We start from the raw sequence: 26,690 nt of genomic DNA, 5'->3' as shown, positions 1-26,690 counted from the left end.
ATAATATTATTATTGTACCCTATGGACACCCGGCGCGGAGCGGCATGTCACCATATCTAAACGTGACAAAATAATATACACGGACGGTGGACGACGGCAACGACGAGAGTACGAGACATGTCGTCGACTCGTCGTACCGCAACGACGATCGCAATAATAATTATATTATTATTTTGATAAAAACGTCTCCTCTTTAACATTTTATGTTATTATAACAGAATGATATTGTCGCTGTCGTTCTCGCGGCGGCGGCGGCGTGCAGGACGACTAAGCGCGGCTCGGCCGTGTATCGTAAAATATTGTATTGTGGTCACGGCGCGCGGTCGTATGGTACCGGCGACGATCAGAATCTCAGATCAGTCGGCAGTCGTGTCGCAGCGTCGTACGAGTGCGCACGCGATCGCGGGTCATACACAGCGTCGTCGTCGTCGTGTGTTGTACGGTGGTCGCGATCATAATAATATTATTGTATCCGCGTCGATCGCCGCCGCCATTCGAATCGATTCCTCCGCGCGCGCGTTCCATCGGTTTTCTCGGCTCTTCCCGGTCGCAGGTCGCGGGGACTTTGCTGCTGGTGACGGCGATGCCAGTGTGGGCCGCCTAGAATCCCGCCGAGTGGAGCGCTCGACCGTTCCGCGTGCACGTGTGTGCGTGTGTGTGTGTGTGTGTGTGTGAGTGTGTGTGAGTGTGTGCGCGTGTACCGTTCTACCGTTGCAGTCCTCCGCCGCAGCTGTGTGTAGACGGTGTTGTCGCCGCCGTTGTCCTATCGTCGCCGCCGTCGTCGTCAGAGGTGAGTCTCTTAACAGGCACGCGCGCGCGCGCCAAGTGCATCGTCGATGTCGAATATAACTTTTGATCATTTTTGAGGTATTTGAGTACACGCATTGTACGCCTTAACGTACCAGGGGTCACCAAACGGCGGCCCGCCGACAAACAATTTACCTGGTACGTAGACATGACGTTTATTTTTTTTTTTTTTCATCAACGGTCAATTAAACGAAATTTATAAACATTTTGTTTTCTCGTTTTGCATTTGCTGTGTATACATTACGTCGTCGTAATATGCATGGATGGGCCCTAGAAACTTCCTGGTTTCTGAGCGATTCGTGTTGCTCGTGAATTGGGCAAAGCGTTACCGCGATGCTCTATTTAAATTTTAAGGAAATGCGAGGAATTTTTAAATTGTACGATTTTCGGTATTCGTTCAATATTAGAACCATCGTTCTAATGACGGCATGTCGTCGTCGTCGTTGTTGTTATTGTTATATTTGCTCATAAGGATTGATATGAGGATACAGGAACCGGATTATCTGAGTATTGCGGAGACGCGGTTGTCTGACAACGTCCGTATATAGTAATTTTTGCGCGCGCGGACGCGCCGGCGAAAATGCCGGTTGGTAGCGACGGCGGCGGCGGCGCGCGCAAGTACACACGTGTATTTGATAACCAGGCGAACCGTTGGGAGATTTAAAAATATAAAATATTGTGCTATCCAGTCTTGTAAAACCTACTTTTAAAATTGTATTTAAATACAGACGCAAATACGTCTACTGAGAAATGATTTAAAATACATTTCAATTTATTTTTAAGATAAAGCCCGGATAAAGTATAAAAGAACAAATACAAATACAAGGTTTAATTTAAATACGCTTCAAATATTTTTTCAATTGTATAAGTGGGTTACAAATTAATTTTGTAAATGGTAACTAATGATTTAAAGTCTTAAGTAATGTGTATAATGTCATATTTAAGTATCATTAAACTTTGTAGGTACTACCTACTATTCGTTTCTTACTGAAATATTAAAATAAATAAACATTTGTTACGTTTTGATTCCAAAATACTTAAGTATTAATTAAACAATGCACAGTCGTTGATGAAATAAAAATTAAATATTTATTGAATAATAAATAAATTTATATAGGTAATGAATAATGATATTAAAAAACAATCTGAAATGTAACAAATATTTCTTTTGATTTTTGAAAAGTATTTGATTTTAAAAACAACAGAAAGAACAGAACGTATTTAAAATAATTTGTAAAATATTTTAAAAGTCTTATAAAATAAAACTCCGGTGTACTATCTAACATTCGCGACAATTTATAATCCGTTAACTCGTCTAAATTGTCGATACTCACGTGCACTATTATAATGCATGCTATATCTATAATTTATTTGTTTCACATCCCAAAACGTCTTTATACACCAGTAATTTTTATTTCTTTTGAACGCAATCGTACAATTTAAACTAAGAAATAGGAAAAAAATATTTTCTCGAGTAAAATAATAATATGATGATCATTGATTAAAAATTCTACAATTATTTTCAAAATATTGTTTTATTTTATTGTAAACTCAAACTACAACCATACAGATTGTCACTTAATTTGGGTCGCGACTGGAGGTTGAGGACCGCTAGTGTACTACAATTGATTAAAGTAAAAGTGTAGAACAATAAAGTAGGTAGCATAATACAAAAGAAGGTAGGTAGGTAGTTTAATTTAGTAAAAATCAAAAAGAAAACGGTTGTTTTTTTAGATTATACATTTATTTTTTATACTCTTACTAAAAGAAATACTGCGTATATTCAGTTTTACATGGTATATAATATACTATATCAGTAGTTTTCAACCTTTTTTGATCCACGGCTCCTTTTGATTTTGAAATCAAATATACGGCTCCCATACAAATAATTGTAAAATTGTAAAATTTTATTTTTAGTTTATACTAAGGACACGACTCCTTTAATAATGACCGACGACGCCCCTGGGAGCCGTGACACACAGGTTGAAAACCACTGTACTACATAGTTACCTCCCCAAAATATATGAATTGTTTCCCATCCTTATGGTAAATAAAAAAGTTAATTTACACTTGTTTCATTCGATGATCATGTAATTTATAATTATATACGAGTTGCCTTCCAAAAATGTTCTTACTACTCGTATAGTTACTCCTCAGTCCTCACATAATAGGTATAGAATGATCGAGTAAAAAGTAGTTCATAAACTTCACTAAAATATACTACATAAATAGGCAAATTTATGTACTTATAAATAATATATTTTATTATAGTTATAAAAAAATCAAGCTTATAGGAACATAAATATTTAATAAAATATTGAATAATAATAATACATTATAGATTTATAGGATAATTTAAATATCATATTATGAGTATATAATACACAATTATTAATTGAAATAATTTTTGATAATCGTTTTGCTATTTTATGTAAGTAATAAAATATTTTTGGTAAACGTAAATATAAATTATGTTTTAAAAACAATAAATACAAAAATGGGTTAGTACATGGTGAGTATTAAATATTGTTAACTTTTAGGTATTGTAATTATGTATTTTACAATTATTTATTTGAGCAGGTCATTGATCTTTCCAGTTGGTAATATGTTTAGCTATTATAGGTGCAATTATTTTTCAAAATTTCATATTATAATAATAACTGAGATAGGTATAGTACTAGTTTTTTTACGTACCATATGCATAAATATTGTGTTTTATACACACTAAATATGCCTATGTAAAAATTAATAAAAATAAATAGGTATTTCTATTTGTGTTTAAATAAAATTAAAATTAACACAGTTATCTTTTTTTTCCGATTTAAGCCGTTTCATTAAGAGGAACTAGATGAGAATTACTTCCCCGATTTATAAAATATATAAAATGTAGGTACCTACTACCTATAGTAAAATCAATGAAATAATAAATTAATTTTTAACTATTGCTAACAGTCATTATAACTTGTTTTGACTTGTCTACATACGCAAAATATAGAAATTAAAAACGACCGGTTTTGTTGGCGTTTCGGGTACTATATTTCTGTGTACGTTGTTCTAATATTATATTATTTGAACTTTTATAGGAAATTTTGTATCAAATTTATCGGACTTTGACCTATGTTTTAAAAAATTAAAGATCACTAATATTTAATGAATATATATATAATATAAAATATTGGTAAAAGTATTAAGATAATAAATTATCGTATACATTAACCTATATAACATATTTTTAAAACACAACCAAACATAACATTTTTTTTGAAGAAAAAAATTCTAATCATTGAAATGCTTAGATTAATGTTTAGTCTTTTTTGTTTATCTTTGTTACGTTAAAATATGTAAATAATTAAATTTTACAAGTACCTACATTATATTTTATGTAAATATATTTCCCTCATCACCCCAAAAATATTCTCTGGAGACTAATTTTTGAATACTCCAAAATACATAGGACAGCGGTTTTCAAACTTTTTGTTTTACATACCACTAATGACTAAAAATAGAACGAACCAAAATCTAAATTGTACAGTTATATACATTTTTTTTTTAATAATAAAGCAGTAAAATGTAATGTTTCGCGTACTACAGTTTGAGAACCGCTGACATATGATATTAAACACGTATTATTATGTGCATATTATACGCGACATAAATTAGGTATAATTTTGGATTCTAAACGGAGCGTTGGATATATTAATTTTACAATGATGTGTGTTTTTTTTGTGTGTATGTGTACACGACAAGTAGTTGATAAAATGCTTCGATTTTCACCTTTGCGGGTGGTTTTATTTGATTTAGCTAGTACCTAATCTGTAAGTTTGTATAGTATACAAACCTTGTACTATAGAGAGGTTAAATTAAAATGTAATATTTATAATCAGGAAAAACAAAAAAAAAATAAATTAAAGAAAAACGCTAACCGTAGATATACTTGAAGATGTCTCCAAATGTTTATTTTATTGTTTTATATTTAAAATACAATTTTTTGAGCTATATAGGGATGTTAAATTAAAAAAAAATTTTTGTGTTTTTTTTTATTGTAAATATTGATTAAAAATTATTTGCTGGGTGGAAATGCTTGAAAATTTATTACAAAACTTTTCATAAGTTGTTACTTTCTCAATTTGAATCTAATCTATAGGCATAATCTCTTTTTTGTTATAGTTTGAAGTATTTTGATAATAATAACTGTAACATTTTGAAAATTCACTAATTTTTTTTTTTAGTTAAAAATGTATACAATTCGCAAATTTAAAAAATATTATAATATTTAATATTTCAACTAACTTTTTTAACTAAGGTTTGAACATTTAGTACGAGGTTCGTCATAAGTTTTTTTTACAGATAATTTTTTGTGTTAAATATACAAATAATATTATTCATAACGACTTATCAGCTCCGCTTATTATTATTGAGTATGTACAGCAGCAATTACATTTTAAAAATATTTTATTTTAAGCTATAGTTATACGAGTTATACGTATAAGGCTATAGTAATATGTTATGAAATAATATAAAATATTAAGATAATTGTCATAATTATTATAATGTAAGCGATTTGTTTGTTGTAGGCAAAAATTAATTCAAACTACTGGATTACTAATAGAAATTTAAATGTATAATAAAATATTTTTAGTATAATTAACATTTAATACTCCCATTATTCTTACCTACTCATGTGTGAGATACAGTCAACACTTACTATATAGCCGAGTAACTCCCACAGTTTTTTCATATACTTATATCAGTTATAGCTGAGAGCTTTAAGAGATTTTGAGTGTTTATATTTTGCTTAAAATTTTTATTCGCCAGAAAATTCTTGTATTTAATAAATAAATAGATGATATGTCACTGCTTAAAACAACTGATCACCATAGTTTTTAATTTTTAATTTATATTTATCATGGTGTGTGGGTATGATGGTAAATTAATTTAGTAACCTGTTTGTTTTCATCAAATATCATGATTTTAATATGAGTTTACGAGTAAACATGTTTTTAAGTAATTTACGTTCGATTAAAAAATAATGGATGTTTTTTTGTTGTATATTATATTTTATTTAAAAGTTATGTCTATAGAGATAAAATATAAAATATAAATTTTAAATCTATATTTTTATAATATGGTACTGATTTTTACATTTTTATCATTTCATACATAATAAAATATAATTTATTAAGATTAGTATTTTAGTTGTATGATAGTTTATAATTTGCTGTAAGAGTTTTTTTTGTTTGTTGTTGTATTGTAAATATTTATATTTTTTAATGCTTATGAAATTCTTACTAATTTATACTAGAATTTTTTTTATTGGCTTGATATACATTATTCAATGTTGACACTAAATTAGAAATACAATTATAAATTACAGTATTTTTAGTAAAATTAATTATAAGTCATAATATGTAGACAAACTATTCAAAATATTCCAAAAATTCAAAAGATAGACAAATTTGTTTAGTATAGATACCTAATATAAATATTAAGATCTTGTGATTGTATAAAACAAAATGTTATCAAGTATAATACATTGTTAAAACTTAAAATATATATTTTTTCCAATCAATATTAATTAATCTTGGGTCTCAAGAATGTGATACTATGCAGGTAATATTTTACTACCTGTACAATCAACATTTTATCATTAGTTTTTTCACGTAAGATAGGTAAGACTCGGAAGTCGTAAGTCTAAGAACCTGCTATTATATAACAATTATGCTTGTATCCAGATAAAATACTACATTATATTTATATTCCATTATTAAACCAATATGTTTAATATTCATTAATGCATTCTTATATTAAAAGAATTTTATTCATCAGTGTACGATCACTTTTATGCTTAATACAGTAGTTTGAAAATTATACATCTGAAAAATATTTTATTTATAATATTTTTTTTTTAGCGTCAGGTGTTTATTTAATATAGGTACAAAGAATTATCCTTATCGTATTTTAGTACTTCGTGGACACATTTTTCACGACTTCTAATAAACACTAAATATCATATTTTAAGTAACCTTCTAAATACTTAACGGGTACTACTAGTTTTAGGAATTCAATAAAATTATTTCAGCGTTTATCATAAATTAAAATATTTTATTGTTTACCATGTATTAACAGAGAATCAAACAAAAAAGATTTTGGTAATTGTATTATAGTCTTAAAACACGTTTATAAAATATTTGAGCTTTCACTATATCTTACACTCGATCATTTAGACAGTTTTTACAGTCCTACGTTGCTTCAATAGCAAAAAAAGTAAGATACAATTTTCAAGGACGTCTGTTTGTAAAAATATTTATTAAACATTTTTAAATTAAAAATGTCATTATCAAGGATAAGTATTATTATTTACTATAGAATTTAAATCTGTTTAAAGTTTTATTATTTATTGCCAATATTTAACAATGGTAAAAACATTTGTTTATGTACGTCTGTGTGTACACATAGTATATTCAATACGCTCGTTCAGTTTTAATAATGAAATAAATTATTTTTGATTATAGAGAAATACATTTGTATTTTATTTTATCACAAAATGTTTCAATATTTAATAATTATTTAATTTATGATATATGTAAACATTAACAGCTATTATAATATCTATAATATCTGTAGAATATAAATTGTATTATTTAATTGTATTGAATACATTAACACAATAACACATATTAAATTCTATATTGTTATATTAAACATCATAGTTCTAATAATTTATCAGTCAAAGTAATATCAATAAGTAATATTATTATTATTAAATGAATCGCATGGGAACAATTTCATTTTAAATTATTTAATATGAAAATTAAAATTAAAATCACATGACTTAAAAATGTTTATGTTGATTAAACGCTTAAGTTCAAATGTTTTAACTTTCAAGTATGAATTATGTGTTAGAATTTACAACTTGGTCAATAAAGCTTTCGTATTAATTTAAATTGTTGTATAAACTAAATCATATAGCAATGATTAACCTTAAGTATTGCTTGTGCGTTAAATTGTAAATGAATCTATCACAGCTTTAAATTATTATTAGCATAGCATTTAAATAGCTCACCATACATTTTTTGCGTAGCAGTGTAGAACTTTCAAAAGCAAACATTTATTGTCAGCATCACTTGAAGTATACGAGTCGCATGTTTAAAAATGCACCACACTAATATTAGTAATATTTATAGTCTATAAATACCTATTTTAATTAAGATATTCAATACTGCAAGTTTAATATTTTACATATTGCTTGTAATATTTTAATTCAATTTAAATTATATATTTTTTATAATTGTTTATGATTATTTACAATCTATATAGGCTTATAAACATAAAATAAGTAAATTTGGCAATTTTTGTTTAACCATCGTATTGAAGTGAATATGGTTAAAGAAAATATTCATTGATATTCCTCATTCTTGATTAAATTTAAAATTGTATTCTTATGAACATTGATTATGCATTTTATTTTGATAAAAATATTATATTTCACTTTAAAGTTCAATGCACGTGATTATATCTATTATGCAAATCACTAAATAGTAATTACAAACATGTGATATAATGCTTAATGATAATTGCTTAAATAACGTTCTATAATATATTATATATAAAAAAAAAAATACTAATAAATTGTATTTTTATACACTTAGTAATCAGCTTGGAAAATAAAAACCTAATTACAATTGTTGCAATATAATTAGTTATAATTGTTATGCTATTATATTTTTATGTTCAAACAGAATACGAATAACAATTGAACGATAATAATTGATCATCATATCATTTACTGCATTATTTACATTTATTTTGTTTTATTTATTTAAAATATATTGTATATTATTACAGTAAGAATAATTAAAATATGAAAATATTTTTAAAAAAAAATTTTAGTTTATTAAATAAAAATATCTCTATTTAACCAAAAATAATTAAAAAAAAAAAAATACTATGTCATTATATTTTTTTAATGTTGTACCACAAATTTTATCGAAAGTCCAAGAAAAAATTACTTATCCCGTGTGTCATTGTGAAAAATGCATAATATATAGTAATGTTCATTGAAATTTGTATGTAACACATCCTAACTAAACAAAATAATATGTTATTATCCACTAACACATAAAAAAAAATACTGTAAAACCAATATATTGTACGCTTCGCTTAAGATCTAAAAATAAATCACTTTTTGTCTAAATTAATTATATATGTTTCGCCTTGGATTATAAAGTATAAAATACTGACTATACAACCGTTATTATATAATGGAATGGTTCAATGGTCCTGTCGATGTCGAAACTGAGTAATGCTTTGTTTTAGAGATACAGTTAGTTATTGCCGTATTGACCAATATAATAATGTACAAAAAAACCTTACAAGTTAACATACTCTAAGTTATTTTGGAACCTTGAGGTCTGAATACCAACCATATAACGATGTACTAACATCAAGTATACACGCAATGTCACAATTTCTTCTGTGGTAGTGTGGTTACAGGACCACTGTGGTACCTATATCGATTTCACAACTATGTTTTTGTATGTGTAACCAATCATTGATTTGTTATCTCGATCGATGGTTTTTTTATATATGCCATCAACATGGTTTATTAATGTTGTGAGTTTTGTTTTTGTTTTTACAATAAAGCAAGGTCGGAGTACATATAACAATACTCATATGGCGAGATAGAATATCTTATACTATACAAATATGTAGGTAATATTGAATGGCAACAAGTTGTTCACAGTGTGTTATATACAAAGTGTGGATTTGATCATTCATTATTAACATTCATACAGAAGACAGATACTTATACATATATCAATATGGTGTATTATGTACACCAATTTATACGATAGTTTCGACATTGACAAAATAGTTTCACATTTTTGTTGTCTATATTTAGTTAATCAATTATTACATTGCGTTTTTAGAAAACATATCAGAACTTACTGGTTTAAAAATACGATATACAGTAGATCTATAAAAAAAAAGATAGTTATTGATGAGATTTAATCCTTTGATTTGATAAACCAGTAGTTCCTAAACTTTCTTAGTCTCGAAGCCTTTTTTAAGTAGAAGTTTCTCGTGGAGCTTCCAAGAAATATTTAACGTTAATTTTTATCTGCCTGTGTTCTGTGTAAATTTTTTGTGGTATTATGAACGGAGCCCTTGGTGAGCCATTGCAGAGCACCAAGGGCTCTGCGGAGCACAGTTTGGGAACCGCTGGTCTAACTTATAACTATTATCAGATAAACTATAACAGATCCTTTACCATAAATCTATAATTTTCAAATTTAACTTAGGATTATTATAAGTCAAATTTATTTAAGAGGTTTGATGATATCATGTATCAATTATTAATTTTGTTTTTTTAGATCACTCGCAATTTTGAGCGGAGTAATTAGTTAGGCTATTGGTTTTATTACAATAATGTAGTAATAATAATTTGATCGGTTAAGTAAATTAGATAAAAAGTTTTACACAGCGTATCTGTAAATTTAACGATAAACGATGCCCGTTGGTAAGATTTTTCTTTAAAAAAGTAATTTTTAAATGTTTATTCACACACAACTATAGCCAATGTTGATCGTCGAATTAGCTTCATTCTGTATCTCATATTTTAAAGCAAATAAACATTTAATACATTAACGTTATTAGTTATAATAATCTAAGTTTCTAAAATATCTTATTTTTAAGCTTCCAAGTATATTTTAAAATGTAGGTAGTCCAATACCTACTATATTAATACTGATTAACGAGATCTGGTAAAAATAAAATATATTCTTAAACGATGATATATATTTATAATTTGGACAATAATATACAATCTGTACAATAGTATACGTAGTAGTTAAGTGTATTATAAATTCTTATACGATAAAAGTTTAAAACACATGTAATATTTTGATGACAATACTTATTAGAAACAGATTCGTATTTGATTATATTGTGATATAAAGGTCAAAAAGATAATCTAAAAATAATAAACTAGGCATAAAATAATAATCATGGTTTGTGAAATACTGTCGAGTATAAAATACCTATCTAAATTTAATTGTTGATGAATATGTTAATACTTAAATGAATTTTCATTATATTACACATTTTAAACAAAATAGAGGACAATGACAAAAATAAAAACATTTAATTTGCAAAATTATATCTTAAAAATGTGTATATTGTAATACGTGGTGAACAATATTATTTTTTTTTTTTGCAGATATTTAGACAACAATCACCATGTCGGAATACAGCGGTGAAGCCAAGTACCGACCAAAACGGTATCAGTCTATTGGCAAATTGTTCAAAAAACGTGTTCCAATCATTTCTTGGCTACCCAAGTATGATGCAGATCAAGCTGTCAGTGACTTGATCGCCGGGGTCACTGTTGGACTAACAGTCATGCCTCAAGGGCTGGCGTACGCTACACTCGCAGGTCTAGAACCACAGGTGAGATAAGCTTATACTGATAATGTGGATTAAGTTAAAAATGTATAAATGGTTATGTTAATTCAAAATATTACAGTAGTATTAATGAAAATATTGAAGTGTACTATTTATACAACAATAGAAGGTACCTTCTGATATAAGAGCATTAGATTATGCCGGTGGAAAATGGTTTTAACTTAAGAATGATAATGTTTATGAGAGAATGTGTGCTATTCGTTTAAAGCGTTTGATCATTCGTTATTTAAATTTTATCAAAAATATGTAGGTGCCTATTTGGTTTAACTTTATTTTGACCGCATTGAGAAAACATAAGATTATTTTATACAAATATATAATTATTTCTACTATCATAAAATACCTATTTAATATTTTACATATTATCATAATTATTTTTGTATTATATTTCAAAAGTACAAGTAACAATTGCTGTCTATATGTTCTTTTAATGAAAACTAAAAACTGAACACATTTTGATTATAATTAGTTTTTTTATGACACATTTCAGCGCATATTTGAGTGTATTTAAAGTATAATTATAATATATTCATATTTTTCATATTTTTTAGTTCATTAAATGGTGAGTACAGTTAAATAATAATGTTTAAAATAGATAGTCATTTATTTGTAAATTAAATTGCCAAAAATGTTAAATATACATACGCACAATTTTATTTGCATTCATACTTTCAATCAATATATATATATAAATATAGTATAACACTTTTTCTAGTGTGTTAAATAAATAACAACTATGTAAGTACTATAAAATATTCATTTTGTTTTTAATGACATACTAAATTTATATATATATAAATATATGTAATGTAATTAACTCCTAGCTTTAATGTATCAATACATTAAATAGTACATATTATATAGTTCATAATTTCATACATTATCCAGTTGCCGGAAGTATGAAAGAATCTGATACGGCCTAAACATATCACAATCACTTACATATGACAGCAACTCTGAAAATGATACAGAAGCCAAAATAATTGATTTTTTAATAGAGCTAACTCATATATATTATAGATAGAAAATAAATTATTAAAAATACTATATAAATAATATTATATAATGTAGGTTAGGTTATCTTAACCCACCTATACCATGTGTTCATGTAACATGTTGACGATAATTATTCCGGAAGTTACAGCATAAAAAATAAAAATACCGCGTTATGCACAAAATCGTTAAAGTTTTTGCATACCCATGGATTTATTCATTTTACTATACTAAATTCATAATTTTTGATAATTTACATTTGTTTTGGACTTTTGGTTAATCTAGTAAGTTATAGCTTATAGGCTATAGAATGGGCTAATATACTTACGTATTTCATAAATCTCATATTGTGCACAAACAGGCATTCATAGATTTTTTAAATTAAATTAATGTTGTTTTATAAAATATCTATTTATGATAACAATTATAAACTGTTTACGTATCTATAATATTTTATTTAGATAACACAAAAAACAGTAATGAGATTAGTGGATTATATTGTTTATTGTCTATTAAACAATAATATTTATCATTATATTGAATATTTAGTAAAGTATCAACGTTTTCTTTCAATTTTATGTTTACTTTTTAATGTTCAAATTACATTTTGTTACAATTTTTTTAATTAAATAGTATGAAAAAATATATTTGTAATCAAGATATCCATGTTTAAATTTTAGTGTTTGAATACAATTTACTTTTAGTAAAAATTAATGATATGTGCTTGATTTGCTTATCAACTGATTTGCAGGTTTGTATTTTAGTTGTATGTTATTTTAGATTTTCAATAATCCTACAACGGTGATACTAATATAAATATTTTTGATTATTATCTATTTTAATCTTATGTGAACATTTTTTGGTTAAAGTAGTTTTTCAATAATTATAAGGAGTTAATAATAAAATATATACTGATCTCCTTGTACATGTATATTTTTTTTACAGTATGGTTTATATTCTGCGTTTGCTGGATGCATTGTTTATACAGTATTTGGTAGTTGTAAGGACATTACCATTGGGCCTACAGCATTAATGTCACTTATGACTTACCAACAAGTGGTCAATAAAAACGCCGACTATGCAGTATTATTATGTTTTTTGTCTGGTATTTTACAGTTCATTATGGGATCACTTAAACTAGGTATGTATTCATTTAAAACAATAATTATGTTTGTTAATATACATTTTATACTTTTAATTCAAACAGTAAAATTATCATCATAATACCTATAATTGACGCGGAAAATCTGTTTACTTGTTAGTTTTTTCTCTTGGTAACATGAAGAAACATACCACCATCAGGGTTTGCTGGTATAGTTTTTGGATTCAGTTTAATTGGCAATTTCATACTTTTCGATAGTGAAATGTTGTAAGTTGATAATATTCTAAACAACGCCACTTTTATTTGCATCATTCCGAAACGCATACCTAACCAAATTAATAAAATATTTTCAATTTTTTTCAAAATTATTTTTTAACAATACTTTACCAATGCATAGTCTAGGACCAGCGCCAAATGGCAAGTACGCGTATTGGGGTCTATTGTGTTTTTCATCCTCTGTAAATCTTTCCGGAATGAATTTTTCTGGTTCTGGCCAATATTTAGGATCGTTATGGATGGCATATACTGGTATGACCACTTGCAGTCCTTTATTTAGGGTGAAATCCGAGTTGGGAAACTTATAGGGTTTTACTGTCTTCCTGGTTAAATTAGGCACTGGTGGATACTTTCGCAAGGCTTCTATAAATTAAAATTGTAAAAAACGTTTTATTTTAATATTTATGTAATTTACTTTTTCTACTAACCAGATACAATCATATCTAAATAAGTCATTTCTTGCAATATTTCATATGTTAATTTTCCATTGTGTTTCATAAGTATTGAATCAATTTCATCTTGAGCTCTCATCTGTACTTCCGGATTCTGGGCAAGTTCAAAAAATGTAAATGTTAATGTAATTGATGAAGTTTCATAGCCTCCAATAAACCATACAAAACATTGGGCCGCCAACACATCCATAGTAAATTTAAAATCTGAAATGTTAAAGATACTATGATATTAGTTTTCAAATCTTTATGATTAATATTTAAAAATATCTAATATAGACAAAATTTGAACTTCGGTTGCCCAAAAACAAATGATATACTTAATATCAGGCACGTACATAAAAAAAATTTCGGTGGGGGTTTACAAAATTTAACAATACAAATTGTGCCGTACCATAATAAAACAATTTTTTCCTCGTTAATCAAAAATATTTCAGTGGGGGGAGGGTTGAACCCCAAAAACCCCCCTGTATACGTGCCTACTTAAAATATATTTTAAATATTTTCAAATTGCTGCAAAAATACTCTATAACGATAAAGAACTCCGTTGTAATACGGTTATAAACATGTTTAACTATACAACCAATTCTCAATTACACAACTAAGATAAACTGAAAAATATGCAGGTACCTTCTTTTTCATCGTTTTCGTTAATTACTAATTTACTTTCTTCTTCAGAAGCTAAATTTTGGCCTCTTTTAATTTTCAACAGTAAGTCCAGAAAGTCATTTCGTTGTATACCGTTATCTTCTCTATACCTGACTGTATCATTCACTACATTATAGAAAAAATCGGCATATTCTTTTTTGATACTTCGTACTTTTAGTAATCCAATTAAACTCGGGGCCAACGCATTCAGCGCATTTCTTATGATACTTTCTATACTAGTTGAAAATAGCATTCGACCAACTTTCCGAAATTCTGCATCGGGATTGGCCAATGAATTAGTTTCAAATCCAAATGCTACAATACTAATGACATCGGTTGAAAATCGAGCTAATAGTTCCTTAAATTCTACCTAAAATAAAACGATAAATAATTTATCTTTAAAACTATAAAACTTGTAATTAAAATCTTAATATCAAAATAAATTGAAAATCATTAAATTTATTATGTTATTACTGATTAATTATATGCTTAAATGTAAATTATAAAGTTACTATAAAATGTCTTACTTTTTCACCAATCACTGCTGATGCCTCAAGAACTCTGACCATTTCCTGAGCTCTACCATCTATGAGATCAATCATGTTCTTTATTTTTCCAATGGTGAATGCTGGTGTTAATTTATTTCTTAAAACTTTCCATTTGTAGCCTTCCAGTGTTAATAAATTACCAGTAAGCGGTTCTAGCTTATCATCAAATACTATTCCACGGTTGGGAAACGTAGAAAACTCCTTTGTAAACACGTCTTTAATAATATTTAAATCTCGAAGCATTAGCTTCGGCTTTTGAAACTGATAGAAACCAGCGAACTTGTAACCATTAGTATTAAAATATATGCTAGCATAATGTTCGCCTACCCATGTTTTCATTTTAGTTACCTCCTTAGTATGACCGTATACAATGTGAGGTTTTATTGGAACGGGGCATCCTTGACGTTGCCAAAATGTATAACGATATTTTAAGTAGAAATAAAATGATGTCGAAATTATGACGGCATAAGCTATCAAATTTAATAGCAAACAATCGAATAAAACCATTTTTCCTGTTAATAAAAAAAATTACCATTATTATACATTATTAATATATTGTTTTCATTGTTAAAAATAAATTAACTATATAATATATTATAATAATAATATAATTTAATGTTTTTCCTAATTAATTTAAATGTGTAGTGCGTACATTTTTATAAAAATAAATAAACTCATTAAACAAATAAATTAATAATATGCTAATTATTTTACAGGAAATTATTATCTGTGGTTACACTGGTTATGTTTCTTCAAATCATTTATTTTTGTTATTAAAACTTAAGAAAATAATAATTTTTAATTAATAGGTAGTGTTCAGTAAAATGCAAAACTATTAATGATACTTGTAACTAGATTAAAAATTGAAATTAGTAAAATAAATTCTGTATGTATTTGTGGATAGTTAAGGTAGTTAAGTAGGCCTAAACTATAGGTATTATATTATAAGAGGATAACACGGGGCATGTCCCGCGTATCCCCATTTAAGTTGTATTTTCCTGTCCGCCTTCTCGAGTCGTGTTCTACATATACACACCAGCGTTCGCTGAGGAAGGTAGTTTTCGAACCCTTGAGGACTTAAAAAATTGTATAAATTGTATGATACTTTCATTTCAATAAATGATGCTGCATGGGGGCTAAGCAATGTGAAAGCAATTCGGCCCCCATGTAGTGATTTATAAAGAAGAAGAAAAAAAAGGTATTGTATTAAAATTATATAATACATTTATTTTGGTCGATTCAGCTATTTTGTAGTACCTCGGACCTACTATATTGTCGATAATATATTTAAAAATCATGCAAGAAATGTATCTATATTAATAACTTTGTAAATAATAATAATAAAAATAATTAGTGAAACCTAATATATATATTTTATAATAAATTAAGTTATTAATCTTTAAATGTTTTATATCTAAGTATAATTATAACTTAATAATTGATGTACTTAACTTTACTGATTGTACTTACTTTACCTTTTTATATTATCGAAAAATTCTTTGATCTTCGGAAGACGAAGTTGACAACTACTCGAATATAACGCAAACATTTATGTTCTTAACGTACCTATGTAACACATCTAACGTTTATACATCTAACTACTATTTACTTGCATAATCATTTTTTTTTTTATTTTATTAATTTATATAATACTTAATAATAAACATTTCATATTATCAAACATATAATATTAAATTAATTTGTTATTTTTTTTTTTATATATAAACGAAAAGGTTTAAGTATTTATTGAAAGTAGTTACATTATATTGAATGATAAGCACATATTCTGGCGTTTTTCTACACTGTCGGATGATCTACGCTGACCTGTGCGGCAATGGCGGTATCATATATTATTTTTTATTGGGGGGAGGGGGGCGATGCCGGACGAAATTTTTTTCTGCTCTCAGAGAAAATACAGTTTTAATTTCTATGATTTAATTTCATTGATTTACTATTTTATTGTTTTTCAATTCAAAGACATTTTCTTTAATTTAAAAATATACAATCAAATTTTAAATTTTAAATCTTAATGTTAATGGAATATTATCAATATTTCGTTATTTCTCTTACGAACGAACATTCACAACTAACGTTGACAACTGTAAAGTGGTATTGAATTAATAGCATTTTCCGTTATATTGATAAAAATATATCTTTATAGTTTAAGATAAAAAAATATCAGCCAATTATAGTAGACAAGTTTTGGCGTCGCTTTGTGGCATATATTTAAGATTGCAGCAAACGCATACATTACTACTGCGCAAACTATTATAGCTTTTATTTGTATAAGAAGTGTCTATAACCTTAAAACATTTTAAACTAAATCGGTTTAGTAAATTTATTCTATATTCTTTTAGGATTGAAAACAGAATGGAAAGCAGTTATTTAAATCTTATGTTCTATTTTTAAAAAGAGTACCTATAGTACTCTATAATTTCTACCCCCCAATTTTTTTTATCAAACTATAGTGTTTATATGATACTATAATTTATTTATTGAAATTATATAGAACAGGCATAAGCATTAATATTTAATTCTTTGAATAAATTTGGTATATTAAAATAGTGTATATTCTATATTCTGTATTTTTCTATGCTAAGGTTAATATATAATACATAAAAAACATGAAAATATAAACAGATATTGTTGATAAATAGTAAATATATTAAAAAGACAATTAATATCCAAGTTTCATTACACATGAATTATACGAATCACATAGCTAAACAATGTTTAATGTAAAATAAAAAAAGCTGCTCAGAAACAACGGCTTAAATGCTCAAGATTTAGCATCAATTATCAATTCAAACTGTAGTCGATAGGTGTTAGCGTTAGGATCCCAAGCATAGGCAGGTACAATTAACAAGAAAGAATCTCGCTCCGGCGGATTTGGGCGACGTTCTGATTAACATGGTACTTGAATTTTTTTCATTTTTTTTTTTTTTTAAAAACCATTATATTGAAGGAAATTTTACTTTTATCTAGTACATTAAATCTTTAGTTTAAAGATATTAAGGTTATATTTTAAAGGTGGTATTTATTAATCTTATTACAATTAATATTTGTTTCTATTATATGATTTCTTACTGTATGAAAAAAAATAATTTCTTTAAATTGTATATAGTCATAATTAATTTAATGGAAAATTTATTATTTTTCAAGAATTATCAGCTTCATTAGTTTAATGAAATCAATAACCTGAATATAATGAGTTGACTTCATTGGATCAAAATTAAATGAAATTTTTCTCTTAGCGTGGTGAGGCATTTATATATGGCTACTCGGATAGGTTAGTTTAGGTCATATTGCAGTCATAAATATAATTATTTTTAAATATATTTAGAAATTTTAAAGTAAGTTTGTTGAAATAAACTATTTATATTTATATTAATTTTTGTATTTACGGTTTTGATTTAGTGATGTTAATACTTATAATAAATAAGTAATACGAGATTTGTAAGTTTAAAGTTATGTTTGTTAATACAATGATATCTGTGGCTCTATGAGCTGCGATGAACCAAAATTTAAATTACGACTTTGGATGATATGATAATATTATGGATATAAACTATAGAATCAATAGTTTATAGGTTCACTATATTTTGTATAAAACGTTAAACGTCAGTTACATTTTGATCTCGGTTTCAACGTGATACATCACAGAATTTTTTTTTGGAAAATATGGAAATTATTAATTCAAATATAGATGTGTTCAAAAATTGTTGGAAAGGATATTCACATATGACATATAATGAAACATCGATGACGCAAGCTATTAACATGGAGATATACGAAAGAATGTTCATTGAAATGTCTATTGTAGGTATTCATATAGAATACTATTCGATATCTATGATTTATCTTTATTAATATTTACTTAAGTAACTTAATAACTGCCTTATAATAGGTATATTTATACTTCAGCTAATATTTGGAATTTTAAAATAAAATTCATTTGAATTTTGTACAATGTCGTTTTTTCCTAGGGTACCATATTTTCAGAAAAGTATTGCTTAAAATGCTTTGGTTATAATATGTTATATTTTTAAATAAATAATCAAAAAATATACCTAGTTTATTATTATCATTAAGGTACTACATTAAAACTTCAAATTTCCTTCGTTTTCTTTATTAATAATAATTTACAATTTCTTTATTTATTTGCATATTTTTAACATTAAATTATAGGGGAGCAATGGAGGAACAAAATCAAATGTTGGAGAGGGAACTTGCCCCCCCCCGTGTAGCACCACCCCTGTTGTGCGGATAACTGAAAAGAGCCGCACAACACGCATAACTTTAATATAGTTATAATCATATTAATCATAATTTTATTTAAATTTAGTATTTAATACTTAATCCATACCGAATCGTATTAATACGTTTATTATTTAATCAGTTTAATTTAATTTTTATTAATTTTTGACACACAATATTCCTTCAATATGTATAAATGGTAATTCAAATTAAATAAATAATTGTTTGTAAACTTAAGAGTGTATACAATCTAGATAATCATAAAACAATAATATATTATATATATATATTTAAATATAATTAATAACTATAATTTGTTGTGTATAAATTTTATACATTTTGATAAACTGTAAACATATTTTTAAATACCTTCTTATTGAATGTAGTTATATTTTGTTTAAAAATACGAGTATAAATATTTTAATCTAGGTGTATTAATTGACTTCATTTCCATCCCGGTGACCGTTGGTTTTACATCAGCTACGTCTGTTATCATAGCAGTATCTCAATTAAAGGGTCTTCTTGGCCTAAAGTTTGAATCATCAACCTTTTTAGATTGTCTACTGAAAGTGTACCAGAATATTGGTAATTACCGTGCCAATGATACAATTCTGGGAGTTACTTCTATTATCATACTACTAATGCTTCGAGTAAATAACTTGCGCTCGGCTCCTAAGTTAAAATCATTTTTCAAATATAATAATTGTTATTATATTTTTAGAAAGTAAAAGATATTAAATTATTTGGACCTAATGGTAAGCCATCCAACAAACAAAGGACAATTATGAAAGGGCTGTGGCTACTCTCCATATCTAGAAATGCTTTAATTGTGGTTGCTTGCTCAATCATTTCATACTGGTGTTATAGGCCGAATTCAGAACCTTACGTGACTTTAATTGGTAAGTAAAAAATATTAATAAATTTACTATCTATTATATACACATATAGTCCACCAAAATATTCTTTAATAATAATTAAACTATTTAAACTATAATTTATAGAGTATTATTTTATAAAAATTTTTAAATATCGATATGCATTATAAAAAAATATATATTAACATTTTCTATAATATAACTAAAATGGATTACTTTTATAGTTAAAACTAGTATTATATTATTAAAATTTAAAGTAGTAAAAAAATAATAATTCATCGTATGAACATTTTCAAGAAACGTATAGTTTTTTAGATTAAACGAGAAGACATTTATTTGAAACAATTATTGATTGCATTGATTTATTGCTACTATAAATTATTGAACATTAAACATATATAATTGTTTGAATTAAATCTAACAATATAGGTATATTATTTAATATTTATAATAATTGTTTTACTGTTTGAGTGAAAACTGTTTATAATCTTAATCAAGTATTAGGTATAATGTAGGTACATATTTAATAGGTACTATTGTGTTTGATATAAGTTATTTTTGTCTGTATTAAAATGTATTTAAATTTATGATTGTATTTTAAAGGGAAAGTAAGATCTGGCTTGCCACCGTTAAAATTTCCACCGTTTGGAACGGAAATAAATGGTACACCGGTTAGCTTCATTAATATGTGTTGGGATCTCGGATCTTCCATTATATTAGTACCAGTGATTGCTGTTCTCGGAAATGTCGCCATCGCCAAAGCATTTGGTATAAAGTTATATATTTGTGAATAGTAGAGATACTCTGAAACTAATTTCGATTATCTACTAGACACATTTTTATTTTAAAATAACTGTAATAGCTAGCGGAAATTCAGTGGACGCTACACAAGAACTCTATTGTTTGGGCGTTTGCAATTTACTGGGTTCGTTCGTTTCGTCGATGCCCGTTACTGGATCGTTTTCAAGAAGTGCAGTGAATCACGCAAGTGGCGTACGGACTCCTATGGGCGGAATGTATACGGGTAAAAGGCTCATAATGTAATACTATTTCAAAATCATTTGTTAACAAAACATCTTCGAACATTTTAGGTATACTTATTATTTTGTCATTAAGTTTATTGACGCCGTACTTTTACTTCATACCCAAAGCAGCTCTAGCAGCAGTTATCATTAGTGCTGTTATTTTCATGATCGAATACGAGATCGTTAAGCCTATGTGGAAATCTAGTCGTAAGTTGAGATTATAATAACCTTTCAGTATATACCGACTTATCTATGATCGTCCCGTCACCTGCAGGCCACCGTTCGTTGCATCTAGACATTTTTTTGTATAACAAAAATTACAAATAAAGTATAATATTGTTTACAAAAATCTATAGCGCAATTAATATAATAATATTTTAGAATTACATGTACTTACTACTTAAATGAATACTAAACACTTGGACGATAGGCTATATTTAATTGACATTATTCTTGATCAATGTTATTTATTTTATTTATGATAAATTGAACAATGTTTTTTTGCGTTAAGTAATGTAAAAATGATTATACGGTGAATATATCATCAAGATATAATTTTTTTAAAGAAATATTAATCATAAATTCAAATGTTTTTGATTTAAGATTAATGGTCGCCTAATGACAAGGTGATGATTTTTTTCTATCGCGTTGATGGAAAAATAAACAAATACCGGGACAAATACCAATCTTTCCAATTTTTCTAAAAAAATTACCTGTATGTGGCGTCATTGTTATGCCATTAAAATCTAATGTATTATACATCATAATATTATGTATAAGATAATTATTGATTAATAATTAATAAATTATGAATACAAATAAAATAAACTTAATCACGCGATATATGGTACAGAATTACAGAGAAAATTGTATTCCAAAGGATAAATTTAAATATTGGTTTCTATATTAGACACATTGTTTATTTTTATTTGTTGTCGCACTCATTTTCTCATTAATTTGTTTAAACCATTTATAATTATTCATTTTCTTATGTATATCATATATTAATTATTCCTCTCATCTGTATAACTACGTCAAAACGATTTATGTTTAATACAATATTTTTCACATATAATTTCTTAATTATGCAAAAAATTGTAGTGGCAATGACCTAGAATCTCGTTTAAATTACTTTTTAAACGTATTTAAAGTTTAAATTGTTAAATATTCAGTTTATATTGTTATGTACGTATATAAAAATCATATAAAAAATTGCCTATCTATAGCCCCTTAAATAACGAGGGACACAATATTTATAATGTTACATAATATCATGATTTGAGTAAGTTTATTTGCATTTTAGTATAAATACCTAATAAATATTAATAGTATTTATGAACAATAAAATGAAGTTATATATCTATATTAAAAATATTTAAAAACTTTAATTTACAACTTATAGTCAAAGCAGTGTCTGTAAATTTAATTTAAAATTAAAGTTTAATTGTCAACTATATATAAAATATATGTCTCTTGCTAATAATTGGTGTTATAATTGTACATTTGTCATTTATTTGTATTTTTTATGAAGTACCCAATAATTCAATAAAATTATATGTATTTTTTTTAATGTAATATAAATGTTAAGATTTCACTCTTCTATGTATGTTTGATATGATATGATATGTACCATTTCATAATGTTTAGGAAAAGACTTGATACCTACGTTTGCAACATTTGTTTTATGCCTGGGCATTGGTGTCGAACTTGGAATTTTAGTAGGTGTTGCCATAAATATCATGCTTTTACTTATACCGTCGGCTAGACCGTTTTTGCACATTGAAATGAAAAAGGTAAGATTTGAATTATTTTGGAGTTTTTTAAAATATCATTAATTTTTATATGAAAAATATGTTTTTCTCTTTATTATTGATGTGTAAAACTATAAAAATGTATTATACTTGGTAAATAATTGTGAATCTTTAATGATTGTAGTTAAGAACTGGCCTGGATTATTTACTAGTGACTCCGGAGAATAGTCTTTACTTTCCAGCTGTAGACTTTATGCGAGCCAAAACAGATCGAGCTGCTGTTAAAATGGGACAGTCTAAACTTCCTGTTGTGGTTGATTGTAAACATATACTTGATGCAGATTTTACAGCTGCTAAAGTAAGGATAAAAATAAAGTAATACAGTATATTTTTGATTATTTTCATTCTCATAATTAAATTATATTTACTACAAAATAGTCAATTGGTGCTATATTAAATAATAAATATACTTTTTGATTTAATTTATAAAAATAATTAATTTTAAGTACTTAATTTAAATATACTTTTAAAAATATTTTTATAATTAATTATATACATATACAGAGAATAATTTATCAGTGTATGAATAAAGAATTTAAATTCAATAAACATGATACCTAGATCAGTTTTACTGTGCCAGTTCAATTATCACTCTAAAGTATTTTTCCAGATACACGGAGAACTAGTTTTATTTTACTGAATTCTAAGACTTTTTCTGACCTGTCCAATATTTCTAATTACCAGCCAATATAAGTCAATACAGCTACATTTTTGTAAATAAGTCTTATTTGATATCAATAATTTAATCATAGATAAGCACTACAGTATTCAGTGAAATAAAAGTAGGTATTAATAATATATATTATTTACTGACTCTGCTAAGGTTTTTAATAAAATTATTTATCATTGTTTATTTACAAAATTAAAATTGATTGATATTTATGGCTCTTTTTCTCTCCTGGCTTATCTCTATTGCTAAAAATTGTTATTAAATTTTAGTTTACAACAAGTAGGTATTGATCTATTCCACAATATGTTATATTTGGAATTCTTGTAGGATTCAATTTCATGTCAATAGTATTTCTTTTTTTTGTTAATAAAAAAAAGTTTTGAAAATTGCACTAAATTAAAGTTTGCTAGTAATATTAAAATAATCTGAATAGTTAACAATCAAAGCTGCAACTGATTAACTTTAATTTTATTTAAATATTTTCTATGAATATTTAACATTGTGGGTATATTTACATTAATTTTACTTTTAATATTAATAATAGCTAGAAAATTTTATTTTCTAGATATTGATTTGTTTATAATTGAATTAAATTACATTTTTATATTCAATCACAATTAAAATAAAATAATACATTGGACTATGAGTCTATTACAGATGTTAGACATTATTTTCATCCTAAGCTTAAATTCGACTGTCACATTAACAACATTGTTAAATAAATCAAACAAAATGTTCATTTCAAAGGTTTTGAAATTGTGCTGACTTTAATGATAAACTGGTTATAAATTTCATTTATAGCTTTTTGTTTTATGTTATATTTGTATTTATATTTTTATAATAATGTGTTATTCATGCAAATTGAATCTTAAATACAAATTTAAAGAATTCAAAAAAAATTTTACATTTCCTCTTATTTCATATTCTTTGCTTTTATCAGCTCTTAACTTTAATACACTATAAAAACATTGTTTGCAATTAGATTTATACTTTCCGTATTTCATAAAAGCTTTTTGTCATAAATATTGACTATCTATCCTAAGTGCTAAAGATGCTTTCCTTTTTATACATCTATTTATAATACTAAATCTAAAAATAAATTGTGTATTGACACAAAAACAACTAATTATGCAATCAATACCCTCCATAATGAATATGAAACTATAAAACTTCAACTAATTTAAATTAAATGGTAATTTCATAGCTATTAGTATTTTTTATTATTTGTAAATAATTGTACTTTGTTGTTTTTTATTTTTTTTTATTCTTGAATGGTTGTTATTATTATTTAATTTGTGAAATTTGGGTCTGGCCCTGTTTAAACCTTAAATAAATACATATAAAATAAATAATTATTTTTGTAATCATCTAGGGTATTGCTGGCTTAATAATGGACTTCAAAAGGCGAAAACAGCCATTATGTTTTTATAATCCAAGAAAAAGTGTTCTGGCCGTTCTACAGGGTGTATGTGTTGATGAAATTGTTCACTGTTTCACATATGACGAACTGGAACAAACCCTCAATGGTAATACCTAAAATAAATTATAACATTTTAATATTTGATTTATATGTTTAAGTAGCAGCCAGTAAGTACTGTTTAAAAATAATATAAAATACTAATTAGTAATTATCTATGTCATGTTTTTTAAGGAATCAGATTTCCAAAATATAATTTAATTAGATTGTAAATAAAAAAAAACTTCTACTATAAAAATGAATTATATAAATATAAATTTAATTTAAAAACATTAGACACTTCAATACAATTAAAATATGTTTATTTTAGATATCAACTTTTCTGGAAATTTAGCGGAATTAAAAGACATAGTACATACAACATCTCAACAGTCACATGAAACGCCACTTTTAAACAGGAGACAACATTAAACACACAAGTTATTCTTTGTAATTTTTTCCTATATGATGAATAAATATCTACTATAATTTAATTTATACATAATCATCATAAATTATGAGTACATTTTGCTCATATTTATATAGGTCTAATTTAAGTATTTATTTTTTGTGGAATTTGTATTAACCATACAAACATTGATAATGACAAATTTTTTTCATGTATACTAATTTTGTTCACCCATATAAAGTTAGAAACTAAAGAATCATCTTTTATAATATTTTACTATTTTTAATAATTGTAATTTATATATTTTTCTAATATTCATAAGTACACTTGAATGTTGTATTACTTGTGTAGTTTGTATGACTATTTGACAATATGTTTATAAATGAGTCATAAATATTTTTCTAAGTTAATTAAGTAAAAAAAAAATGTTATGTTAAATTTTTTAATTGAATTAAAAATTTGTTTTTAAACCACACTGCAAATCAATTATTTTTGTATGTAGATTAAATAATCAATATCTAAACTTAAATTGAAGAATAATCTATGTTTAAAAATTATTAACATTGTTTGAACTTCACAATATTTTTGTACATAAGTTTTGAATAGAAAATAGTTTATTTTTTTTTTCGTGTTACCCATGTGAAATGTGAAAAAGTTGTTTTACAATTTATTTTATTTGACAATTTGTATTTTAAATACATGGAGAATAATTGATGCAAATATTACAATCATTCAAATATATTAAATAAATATTATAGGTATATTTTTAATGCAGCGATTATTTTTTTATTTGAAGTTAAGGCTTCAACAACATGGGTTATTAGCTCACAAATTATTAGTTATTAAACATAAAGAGCGAATAGTAGGTTATAAAAAACAAGAATGAAATATTTACAGTTG

General features: G+C 26.0%; 2 protein-coding genes across 6 annotated transcripts; one reads left to right on the top strand and one right to left on the bottom strand.

Moving 5' to 3' along the window:
- The first annotated feature begins 377 nt into the window (after nt 1-377).
- On the top strand, nt 378-26,061 carry LOC113554624 (sodium-independent sulfate anion transporter). 2 transcript variants are annotated; one of them, XM_026958546.1, is made up of 13 exons: nt 378-790; nt 868-945; nt 11,027-11,256; nt 13,210-13,405; nt 19,974-20,194; nt 20,266-20,443; nt 21,023-21,187; nt 21,282-21,443; nt 21,511-21,651; nt 23,092-23,237; nt 23,380-23,553; nt 25,298-25,451; nt 25,713-26,061. In XM_026958546.1, exons 3-13 carry the CDS (start codon nt 11,047-11,049, stop codon nt 25,811-25,813), a joined length of 1,848 nt encoding a protein of 615 aa, XP_026814347.1. In that variant the 5' UTR covers nt 378-790; nt 868-945; nt 11,027-11,046; the 3' UTR covers nt 25,814-26,061. The 2 variants fall into 2 exon arrangements, with proteins under 2 accessions (XP_026814347.1, XP_026814346.1); XM_026958545.1 differs by lacking the exon at nt 868-945.
- LOC113554626 (cytochrome P450 6j1-like) lies at nt 12,087-16,868 on the bottom strand. Of its 4 annotated transcripts, none has more exons than XM_026958548.1 (7): nt 16,763-16,868; nt 15,267-15,799; nt 14,722-15,109; nt 14,071-14,298; nt 13,754-14,005; nt 13,492-13,692; nt 12,087-12,227 (listed from the first exon to the last, which is right to left on the bottom strand). In XM_026958548.1, the coding sequence occupies exons 2-6, from the start codon at nt 15,792-15,794 to the stop codon at nt 13,523-13,525; spliced, it is 1,566 nt and encodes a 521-aa protein (XP_026814349.1). In that variant the 5' UTR covers nt 15,795-15,799; nt 16,763-16,868; the 3' UTR covers nt 12,087-12,227; nt 13,492-13,522. The 4 variants fall into 4 exon arrangements, with proteins under 4 accessions (XP_026814349.1, XP_026814348.1, XP_026814351.1 ...); XM_026958547.1 differs by having other exon boundaries at nt 16,758-16,863; XM_026958550.1 differs by having other exon boundaries at nt 13,520-13,692; nt 16,758-16,853.
- Nucleotides 26,062-26,690: the final 629 nt, after the last annotated feature.

Source organism: Rhopalosiphum maidis, chromosome 2 (genome assembly GCF_003676215.2).
Source record: "Rhopalosiphum maidis isolate BTI-1 chromosome 2, ASM367621v3, whole genome shotgun sequence".
Classification (NCBI taxonomy): Eukaryota; Metazoa; Arthropoda; class Insecta; order Hemiptera; family Aphididae; genus Rhopalosiphum; species Rhopalosiphum maidis.
The sequence above is the reverse complement of the archived record's forward strand: the minus strand, read 5'-3'. Positions and strand labels throughout refer to the sequence as shown.